The sequence below is a fragment of the Polypterus senegalus genome, chromosome 7, assembly GCF_016835505.1.
Source record: "Polypterus senegalus isolate Bchr_013 chromosome 7, ASM1683550v1, whole genome shotgun sequence".
NCBI classification, from domain to species: domain Eukaryota; kingdom Metazoa; phylum Chordata; class Cladistia; order Polypteriformes; family Polypteridae; genus Polypterus; species Polypterus senegalus.
In genome coordinates, this window is record NC_053160.1 from 138,858,031 (window position 1) to 138,870,263 (window position 12,233).

At 37.0% G+C, this 12,233-nt stretch overlaps 1 protein-coding gene across 1 annotated transcript in view; it reads left to right on the forward strand.

The window, feature by feature from the left end:
- adgrv1 (adhesion G protein-coupled receptor V1) overlaps positions 1-12,233 on the forward strand; it is a 669,968-nt gene that overhangs the window by 285,830 nt on the left and 371,905 nt on the right. The window contains exons 47-49 of the mRNA XM_039759338.1: positions 4,065-4,211; positions 5,496-5,579; positions 10,793-11,051. Coding sequence (XP_039615272.1) covers positions 4,065-4,211; positions 5,496-5,579; positions 10,793-11,051 — 490 coding nt within the window. The remainder of the gene's footprint in view (positions 1-4,064; positions 4,212-5,495; positions 5,580-10,792; positions 11,052-12,233) is intronic.

Below are 12,233 nucleotides of genomic sequence, written 5' to 3' on the forward strand. Positions count from 1 at the left end.
ATATTGTTGATGTGTGAAGGGGACTATAAATCTGTCTATGCTTGACCATAATCTACTCCCATTGCTTTGTCTTAAACACTAAAGGTGCTCTTAAACTGGTTTAAGGGTAATCCTCTATGGCTGATAGCATCAGGAGGAAGGCTGAAATTAAAACTAGACATAAAAGTGTTTGTTCTCAGTAAAGACTAAAATATAACCTGAAACTGAGAAGAGCATTTAGCCATCTCCAAAAAAGCTGAGAAAAAGAGAAATAATGACAAAATATTTAAGCTTACCTTAAATGGTGTCTGATGAGGTTGACTGAGTTGATCTCTATATCATAATCCACCAAGCTTAACATTTCATGTTAATTAATACACTTTGCACAACAATATATATTTTGTTTTCGCGCATTTTATATAAAAAAGATTCATCTGCTGTTCCATCTTCAAACCAGGTACACCGTAAATGATCTTAAATTGAAATGCTAAAGAAATTATTTTCTTTTATGAGGCACTTTCCCTTTTTTGAATAATGTTAAGTTTTACTAAAGTGCCTAACATACTGCTTTCAAAAAAAAAATAAAAGGCCTTCATAATATCTCAACGTGCTGCTTTGACAACATAGAAATTAATTTCTACATAGAAAATTTTTATCATCCAAAAAAATCAAAGGTAGCGTAAGTTAATTCCAGATAATAACACATACAGGTCAGGCAGCACTTAATATTTTGTATTATATTTCTACCGTTTCTGCTTCTCCTTTGTCTGTGAATGAAATCTTTGATGAGATCTGCCCAAGAAGAAATAGAAATAATGTTCATTAGGGTGGTCCAAAAAAAATAAAACAGATTCATGATCTCCACAAGGCTAGTACTTTATCATATTTAAAACTAACACTCAAACATTTTAATGAAAATAAGTAACATTTACAAGTCACTTCATTTGGCAATTTTTATGTCAGCTGATCTGAAATGTAGACAACTGTTCTACACTTGTAGGTCTCCAACATTAGCACTGCCTTTGATGAAGTTAGAAATTTAGAAAATTCTTGCAATGGATAGTTGGAAATTTTTTGCAATGGATTGTGACCAGTTGAAGAATAAACTGGTTTTTGTTCCTTGTCCTTTGTTAGTATAACATTGTACTTCTGAGACGTATTTCACTTTTACCTGTGTGGTCACTACCATTATGTTTTCAGACAGTTCACAAAATTAGATGAAGATCGGATCATCTGTCTGTTGTTCTGGTGGTTTCTTATGAAACAACTGAGATCTTTCTTTGCCTTTTTACTGAAATACATCAAAGAAGGATGCTGTCGGCTTAACATGTCAAGGAATGTCTGGAAATGGTTGCCACAACAGGTTTTACACAATCTTTTCTTTTGTTTCTGCTGAGACTCTTTCATTAAAAAGGTCTAACATAGAAACTCTTACTTCCAGAATGTTCTTGAATCTCCTGTTTAATACTAGAATGTTCTGGCAACTTCCACTTACTACTGGAACTCTGGGAACACTACCTTAATACTAGAATGTTCTTATAGCTTTGGACTTAAAGAACAAACATGGAGGTACCTACACTGCAACAATTACAGCACTTGTAACAGAGAGAGTACACAAGCTAGGACTGTTACGTGGGCAAAGTTCCATCACAGCAACATGTAACTCAGATGCCAGGGCTAGGAGACAAGCAGTGCGAGAGGTAAGCAGTTTTGAGTCTGCTGTAGGCTGAAGGCCAACCCTATCCATCCAGCTCTCCCATCAGTGCTACTGGCCAATGTACGTTCTCTGGAAAAATGGGCTATCTGAGATTCCAATTCAATACCCAGTCCGTGAAGAGGAATTGTTGTGGGTTTATTTTCTCTGAGACATGGTTGCAACTTCCCTGACTCAGCTATTCATCTACAAGGGTTTACATCATTTTGTGTGGACAGAGACATCATTGTCTCTGGTAAGACTCGTGGCAGGGGACTCTGTGTTTATATAAACAATGACTAGTGTGTCAATGGTATGGGAGTCGCGACTTATTGCTCACTGCAGCTTGAGTTTTTAGTGGTCGCCCGTTTTATCTACTGAGAGAATTATAGTTCTATTATAGTTGTTGTAGTGTACATCTCCCCAGCACGAATGCAAATGAGGCGCTGTACAAGCTGCATGACATCACCAGTGAGCAGGAAATGGCCCATCCCGACAGCCACCTATGATCAGCATATTAACTTAGAGGAATACACTGACTCTGTGACTGAGTACATAAGAAAGTGCATTGAGGATGTCATTATTGAAGAAACCTTCATTTTACGCACCAACCAGAAGTGAAGGCTGAAGGCAGAAGTCAGTGCTCTGCTGAGAGCAAGAGATGCTGCCTTCAGATCAGGAGATGATGTGGCTCTCAGATCCACAGGGGCTGAACTTTCCAAGTCCATCAGGAACGCTAAAATTCCATATGCACAGAAGATAAGCAACAGCTTCTGTAACTCGAAAGATCATAAAAGCTTGTGACAGAGCAACCGGGCATTAGCGCATTATAAAATCTCAGCAGAGGCCTACAGCACTGATACTTGACTCCCAAACATGCTCAATAATTTCTGTACATGTGTTGAGGCCCCCAGTCAGTGCACATTGGCAGCAGAACATCTAGTGCCATCAGGTTGAGCACAGGTGTCCCCAAGGCAGCGTGCTGAGCCTAGTATTGTTCATGCCGCTCACCCATGACTGCACCGCCAAGTCTGAGTCCAATGTCATTGTCAAGTTTTCAGATGATACAATTACAGTGAGCCTCATCAGCAATGATGATGACATGTCCTACAGAGAGGAGGTTGAACAACTGGTGGTGTTGTGAAAATAATCTGTCTCTAAATGTTGATAAAACAAATGAGATGCTTGTCGACTTTAGAAGAACATCGACTGATTATTTACCACTGCACATCAATGTCTCTACTGTGGAGTGAGTCAGTAGCAACAAATTTCTTGGGGTGTATATTTCTGATGACCTCTCCTGGACAATCAACACCAACTCTGTTGTCAAGAAGGCACAACAACGCTTTTTTTTTCTACAGAGACTGAGGCAAATCAGCTTGCCACAACTCATTCTTACCACCATTTACAGAGGAACTGTGGAGAGCATTCTGACAAACTATATCAATATGTGGTTTGGGAACTGTAAAGCCAATGAGAGCAAGACACTGCAGCGTGTAGTGAGGACCGCTAACAGGATCATAGGGGCCTCTTCTCAATTCAGGATATCTTTCTGACACACTGTCTGCCTATGTCATTGTGAAAGATGTCTCTCACCCATCACACACATTGTTTGAGCTCCCGCCGTCAGGTAGAAGATACCGCGGCTTTAGAACCACCACAGCCAGGCCCTTTAACAGCTTCGTTTCCCAAGGTGTCAGACTTTTGAACTCCTACATGTCACTCAGTACCATATCCCTATAACATTCCTCCAATTATATACTGTCACTTTGCACACTACACTTATGAATATTGAGCATTGTTCAAGCTTTATAGTTGTGCATCTTTGTCTTGTTATATTGTATTGTTGCTGTGGTTTTGGTAATGTTATGGTGTCTGTTAAATGTATAATATGTTGTTTTCCTATGCACCAGGGACGTTAAGGAGTGAAATTTCATTCAATCATATACTATGTATGTGAATGAATGATAATAATAAAATTGAGCTGAGTTTCTCTCTTTTTTATATTTAACTTAGCCAGATAAGAATCCCATGCAAGAGGAGTAGCAACAATAAAAATAAAATGTAAATAAAATGTACAGAATGAGGTAACCATTTTAAATATTCCACAGCCTGGTTGAAATGTTACAAGTAAGCAAGCTATAAAAATAAACTTTAATAAGGCAATAAGACAAAAATAAGTCTTGTGGAGAAATGATTATACAAACATCAACTAATGACCACCCTAATGTCCATCTGTTATTTGAGTTTTGAATTTAATTTGCAATGATAATAAAAACAGAACTGCATTTGACATTATGAATAGTTTACACAAAATATTTTAATATATTAGTCTTTGTGCCATATTTAATTAAATACATTTAAACTGATTTATTTATTTTTTTTCTCCCAGTCACTGAAGATCCAGAATCCCAGAAGCTGTACAGGTTTCTCAATTAATGGTTCTGCATATGTTGGAATCACACATGGTGGTCAGGATGTACGAAAGCCACAAAATACCAGTCTCTTCTGGCTTGCACCTGATAGGAATTTAACTCTGGTACTTGAATGAGTTTTAAAAAAATGTTCTCTTGCACATGTATACATATATAAACATGATAAAAGTTGAAAGATAGCACCTTTTTCTCTAGTAAAAATAATGAAGGGGTAAGAATGTCAATAAATAAAGGATATAAAAAAATTAACAGCTTTTAATTGTAAAATGTAAAATTCTAAAAGGTGAAGACACATTCTTTATCTGAGTAAAAAGATAATTGTAAGATAATTATAAGATAATTTTAATGAAATGTTAATGTCTTTATATTTATATTAAAATCTCCATAAAATACATCAGCCTTAAAATAAGTGATAGGTACTGTTAGTGATTATGCGGAAATGTTTCATTAAATAGACATTCTGTTTTTGACCTTTCTAAGCAAAATGTGTTGTTTTTTGAATAATCAATACTTCATAAATGAATATGATATATTACACAAGATGTAATAAAATCAGCTACATTTTTTAATTATCGTGATAAGTGGCAGAAGGAATTCAGATATTATACCGATACTCTAACAAAGGAGGAGAGGATGCAGTGGCAGGGATAGTATATGTCAGTACAGAAGGAGTGCCACATCAGAAAATTAATGAGCCATGCCACTAGGACACTAGCAAGCAGGGAGTCCAGCAGGTGCCCAGGATGTCTGTCCTTCTACATAAAGAGGGAAAGAAAGAAAGACAGTGCCATGGATGGCTGGGAGAAGATTGAAGGATCTCTTGGACAGTAGATTCCAAGTACTGAGAGTAGAGACCTGGTTGCTCTTACAAGAGAATGGGCAGTGAGAATTTGTAGAAATGGGAATCGTTAATATAGGCAACTGCAGTCTAATTTTATGCTATTTTGAGGTTGCTGATCACAAATATGATATTTTTGATATTTGATTCTTTGCTAGTGGTCCTAACCCACTGAGATACTCCCATAAAGTTAAAACTGTCGTATTTCAAACATGAGCATGTGGGATATTTTTCTAAACTATATCAGAGTAGGTGATTGCAGTGTTATTTTTGATTTTACTATAATTGAGAATATTTAGACTTTAAAAATTAAAATTTAAATTAAAACACTCATTTTAATATTTTAAATGAAACAATTCTTGTTTATTATACACTTATTGTTTATTACATATTCTTGTTTATTATGTACTTATTCCTGTTTATTATGTACAGTACCTCCTGAAGTAAATCATTACATTTTGTATGAACATCCCATATTTGGGTGGCTTACACTAATTAACACCTTTTGCCTCTGTTTTCGTTTATTTATTTTTGTTTTTTATCATTGCAGATTCAGCATTTTAGCATGTCAGAAAGTAATTGCGTAATGCATTTTGTGCAAGAAAACTATGATTATTTAATTATTGGCAGCCAGGTGAGCAATTTCTGGAATATCAAGATATTATATATGAAATTAACATCTTTGAAATTATTATTAAGTTGCATTTTTTTGCATTTATAAAATGATTTACTAAATCAAAGTTTTCTCATTTACTAAAGTATGTTTAGACACATGTACATCTGTATATTACATTATCACAGTCCAAACAGAAAATCAGTCCAACTCACCATAATTGTTTTTTTTTTTTTTTTAAATACTAGAAAACAATACTTAACCCCATTCTGCAGTAGTAGTTCAACCCTTAACCCAACACTAGTCACCAAAATATATAAACATTGGTGAAGTATGAAGCCAAGGTATTAGGAGGGTGCACAAATATTGGAACTAACTGGTGTTAGTATCCCAGTTATTAATCATTCTGTACATACCAAGAGTGCCATCAGTTGCTATTTATCAAGCCATCTGTATCTCATTTTATTTCTGTTATTGTTGGTGGCACTGGAGCATTTCCATGGACATGCATTTGATTACTGGTCCACCCACTTTCTGCATTCAGTTAGCACAATCTTTCCATGTCAATGTGGGTTTTGTGATTTGGTAATCTGCCATATCTCAAACACAGGCTTTGTATGTTTATCAGCTGCTCTGAACAGACTTGCTAAAATGTGGCCTACTGTGAGCATAAAGGTCCTTTCGTAATCCCAATGCTGCCATGATTTACTTTGCCTGTTTGAGACCTTCAATGTAAAAATACCAAATTCAGAAGAAGGATATTTTTCTGTTATTATGAACTTAGGTAATTGACAGACAACCATCAGCTCTCTACTCTTACAGAAGCAGGCACCTACACAGCACATCCCCCTAATGCTGGCTGGAAAAGTTGAGCCGCAGGTCTGTATTGTAGCATTCACTGTAAGATGCAGCTGACAGTATGAACCTGTGTTGGGATGCGGACCTGAAAGAGGAGAAGCATGAAGAGCAGGTGTTAAATTACTTTTTATTAAAATTTGTAATCCTAAAGCTTTTATAAAACAAGCAATATGTCAGAACACAAGGCACACAAGTGCAGGAAATAGTATGAGAGACCCTCAGTATAAAGCACAAAAAGAAAACACAAAAATGGCTAAATTCTTGTGATGTGTAGGGAGTGACACAGCATCCCAAAACTCAGACACAATTGCACAGAAAGGCCTCATTCAAAATGAATATTTTTATTTCCACTGTTTCACTATTCCAAAGCATACAATTATTTTCTCTATTCCTTTTCTCCTCCACTAATCCCAAATGAGCTTTATCTGTCCTCCGCACAGATGAAGTGGAGCGGCTTCCTTTACAGCGGACGCAGTAGAACTTACTGTGCTACTACACTCCACCCAGACAGAACCTCCTCCTCCCTTCAGCTCCCCCGATGGCTCCCAAAAAACTCAAGTGGGCCATCCACCAGCACAACAGCTCTCATGCAGGCCTCTGGGTGATCCACAAGAGGGATGCTATTATCAGTTGTGCTGGGGAAACACCTGACCCCAGAAGGAAGTCTCCCTCTACCCTTCCTTTATGAAGGCCTCCTGTCTGAGATGCTGTCCAGTCCTTCCAGCTATGACACTTTAAAGCATTAGATTGCAACCTTTCTTATAGATATGAGATACAGTGCTTAAGCAAAAAGCTTCAGTGATGCTCTCTTTTATTTTCCTTTCCCCTACTCATGTTACTTCTACCTGATTCATGTTAGACAATAAAAAACACTGATAAGAGGGCCAAATGGAAAATTGCAGGTCGAAAAGTGGGGTGAAGAGTGAAGACTAAACTCATTCCTGTCAGTAATTCTCTACATGTTTATGCAGAGACTGTATAGATAATAAAAAAGTTGAATTTCATTAAAACTTGAAGACTACTTTAAGTTAATCTACACTTTTTTGGATAAGCTGTTGTTTAGTTTAGGAATGCCATGATTTTAATTCATTTTTTGATATACTGATAAGATAATAATCAATCTTTGAAAATGTATCCTTACAGTTAGGTCCATAAATATTTGGACAGAGACAATTTTTTTCTAATTTTGGTTCTGTACATTACCACAATGAATTTTAAATGAAACAACTCAGATGCAGTTGAAGTGCAGACTTTCAACTTTAATTCAGTGGGTTGAACAAAAAGATTGCATAAAACTGTGAGGCAACTAAAAGCATTTTTAACACAATCCCTTCATTTCAGGGGCTCAAAAGTAATTGGACAATTGACTCAAAGGCTATTTCATGGGCAGGTGTGGGCAAGTCTGTCGTTATGTCATTATCAATTAAGCAGATAAAAGGCCTGGAGTTGATTTGAGGTGTGGTGCTTGCATGTGGAAGATTTTGCTGTGAACAGACAACATGCGGTCAAAGGAGCTCTCCATGCAGGTGAAAGAAGCCATCCTTAAGCTGCAAAAACAGAAAAAACCCATTCGAGAAATTGCTACAATATTACGAGTGGCAAAATCTACAGTTTGGTACATCCTGAGAAACAAAGAAAACACTGGTGAACTCATTAACGCAAAGAGACCTGGACATCCATGAAAGACTACAGTGGTGGATGATCGCAAAATCATTTCCATGGTGAAGAGAAACCCCTTCACAACAGCCGACCAAGTGAACAACACTCTCCAGGGTGTAGGTGTATCGATATCCAAGTCTACCATAAAGAGAAGACTGCATGAAAGTAAATACAGAGGGTACACTGCAAGGTGCAAGCCACTCATAAGTCTCAAGAATAGAAAGGCTAGATTGGACTTTGCTAAAGAACATCTAAAAAAGCCAGCACAGTTCTGGAAAAACATTCTTTGGACAGATGAAACCAAGATCAACCTCTACCAGAATGATGGCAAGAAAAAAGTATGGAGAAGGCGTGGAACAGCTCATTTTCCAAAGCATACCACATAATCTGTAAAACAGGGTGGAGGCAGTGTGATGGCTTGGGTGTGCATGGCTGCCAGTGGCACTGGGACACTAGTGTTTATTGATGATGTGACACAGGACAGAAGCAGCCGAATGAATTCTGAGGTGTTCAGAGACATACTGTCTGCTCAAATCCAGCTAAATGCAGTCAAATTGATTGGGCAGTATTTCATGATACAGATGGACAATGACCCAAAACATACAGCCAAAGCAACCCAGAAGTTTATTAAAGCAAAGAAATGGAAAATTCTTGAATGGCCAAGTCAGTCACCTGATCTTAAACCAATTGAGCATGCATTTCACTTGTTAAAGACTAAACTTTGGACAGAAAGGCCCACAAACAAACAGCAATTGAAAGCTGCTGCAGTAAAGGCCTGGCAGAGCATTAAAAAGGAGGAAACCCAGCATCTGGTGATGTCCATGATTTCAAGACTTCAGGCTATCATTGCCAGCAAAAGGTTTTCAACCAAGTATTAGAAATGAACATTTTATTTCCAGTTATTTAATTTGTCCAGTTACTTTTGAGTCCCTGAAATAAAGGGATTGTGTTAAAAAAAATACTTTATTTCCCTCACATTTTTATGCAATCTTTTTGTTCAACCCACTGAATTAAAGCTGAAAGTCTGAACTTCAACTGCATCTGAGTTGTTTCATTTAAAATTCATTGTGGTAATGTACAGAACCAAAATTAGAAAAAAGTTGTCTCTGTCCAAATATTTATGGACCTAACTGTATATTAATAAACTAGCTGTTCCCTGTGGCTCCGCCTACATAGTAGTGAAACAGGACAAACTTTAAAAATCAATAAAAAAAAAAGTAATAATTTGAATTGAGAATTTATATTAATAGCATTCATATCAGAGGGCCTCTTGATTTATAATATTTTTGGTTTTGCTATCGGGGGAGAATGTAGCTGTGATCTCTTTACCAAAAATGTAAAACTTTGGCAAGGTATCTCTGGCCAAGCTGAAGGTAGGTACGCTTTAACATCAAACATTGCCACTGTATCTGATCATGTTCAGCTCTGAACGGAGAGTGTGCCCTGTGTGGTGAGAAGAGCATGTGGCTGTAATATCTCTGCCAATGAGCAGGTACCCTCTAAAACACGCATAGCTGTGACCTCTCTGTAAAATGTCAAACGTTACTCTTTAACAATCTCTAGATGATAATGTCTGCTGGACAAGCAGGTATTGCTAACTAAGCAGAGGCAAGGTACGCTCCAACACATGACGAGAGGTAGAGCGACTCGAATGGAGGCTGGCGCTTGAGTGAGGATGGCCTCACCCAGACTCCCTGCTCCTGAGGTCACGTCTCCCCCTCCCCTCGGCCCGCAACCTGTCTGTCTGATTCACATGAATAAATTGGTGCTGAAACCGAACTATAATACTTAGCGCAATGAGAGAAGTCACAAAATCAACCAGAATGTTCAAGCAAATTGGAGAAAAAAACCTGATCTAAATCTGTTAGTTCTCTCGTGAAAAGTGGACAGACAGACGGATGTTATATATATAGAGATGGGACTGCTTAAACTGGATGTGAAAATGGGGTGTCCACTGAGTGTAAAGGAGACTGACTCGCAACTAAAGGTTTAGTGTTTATCCATATTTCAATGTGTTCCACCTAAAACAGTGGTCTCGATAATTCTGCTTGTGATTTACCAATATGTGTAGTTTAGAAGGTTGGGTGCCTGTGCACAGTTGCTAAAAACACTTAAATATGTTTCTAGTCTTGTTATTTAAAACAATTTTGTCAAATTATTTACTCATGAACACAATCAAAGTTCAATTTTCTGTTTATGGTAGAACTTCTTATAATTTCTGTGACAGTTAATGTTTGTTAGTCAGTTGCAAGGAAAATAATGTTTTCACCAATGAGGTAGTTGCTTTCCTACTGAAGTCTGCCATTTGTAATGGTAAGATTGTGAAACTGGTTCAAATGGTTTCAGTAAGGATGCTGATGTTTGAAGTGCTAATTTAATTAATAATAATTGTTGATTATTGAATCAAAACAAAACACTTTTGGCCATGACTGCAGTTTTTTGAGAACCAATTAATACCTCTAGATGAGGAATCCTTATACAGTATAGTGCCTCTTATTCTGTTTGCTATTTTGTCTAATATCACCTGTACATTAGTCAGCTATGCACATTTTCTTTGCATTGATCTATAAATTTAACTAAGTCTAAATGTAACTGCAAAAAGAGTATGAATTGATTCATCGTATTAATACATACATAGTTATGTGAACACCATAAACATGTAGCCTGCAAATTTTCAATGGCTAATCTATTGTTGTTTTATTTGTCTTTCACCTCAGGTATTCAGCTGGAATGGAAAAACATTTGTTTTCTTACAAAATCTCAATCTAGTCAATGTCACAGGCCTGTCAGTGTTTGTCAGAGGAAACATTTTATACCTCACAATATCGATATTGAGCTCTGGTCAAAGCTGCTTGCTCTATCAATGGGACAACAACCAGTTTCTTAGATTCCAGTCCCTTCCAATCAATTTCCCATCTACACAGGTAGAAACCTTTCTTCAAGGAGCAAATGTGTATTTGCTGCTGTTGACCCAAGGTATTTTAATGATTTGTAATTTTTTTTTCATTGCCTTTTTAAGGACCTGCTGAATCTTTCTTGCCCTCAAATACAAAGTGCTTGAAATATGAAAATCAATAATTGGCTACTAAACTGATCTAGTAGGGGAGACTGTTCCATGTGATGGACTTGAATCTCAGTATCCCTGCCTTGTTATTGTTTTCTCTAGGACACAGCTCCTCTACTCTGACATCCTGGCCAGGATAAAAATAGGTAGACTTAAGAATGATTTAAGTACTCACTTATTCAGCTTTCTACCTAGTGAAACTGATTCCAGCAGCACAGGGGTTATGCAATAGCCAGCCATGGAATGGACGTCAGTAAAATCTTACTCATTTTAACATCTTTCACAAAAAATACTATCACAAGACAGTCTATGAAGTACACAAATACAGTTTGTAATGCAGAGTATAACAAGGTCACAAAACTTAATGCAAGAAACTCCAATATGTGATAAACTGAAGGCATCTAGCACTTGCCAATATCTATGTATCTGGTGTAAATAACCAAAAGAATAATAAAGTTTCAAAAATATATTCAAAGTCTATGGGCAGAAGTAAATTCCATGTTAGACACAGGATATGGCAAACCAATAGCCAGGATTTTGCAGCACTTGTGACAGCCTCTCAATGGATTGTTGTATCCAAAACAACCACAATGAATTTTCACCGAGTTCCATAGTGTAAAACACATTTTCTCAGAAAGGTGCCTTGGGGCAGAATGATGACTTCAATCAGAAGAACTAAAATATTTTAAAAGTGTTTACTGAGTAAGAACCAGTACCCTGTATCCTGGGCTGATGGAATATACTGTACATTATTTGTTAGTAAACTATTTTTAAGATGACTCTATTTCAGATAGCAAGCCACTGTAGCCCAGACACTTTGGAGATGAAGTAGGTATTGCAATTCATTACATTCACTGCTCTGACATCATCTTTGAAAATGTTCTAAAATACTTTAGTCAAGCAGGATGAGATTAACTTTTTGTAGACTTTCTTCTGTCCACCTTCATCAGTGGTCAATATGTAGGTGGAGAGCACAGAAACACTCAGGCCGACTTTCATTTTCTTCTGAGATCATTCATTAACTATTCCATTTTGTGCCTTCAATGGTGGCTAGTTCTCCTAGATTCATATCCATTTACAGTGAATGTTTTTCC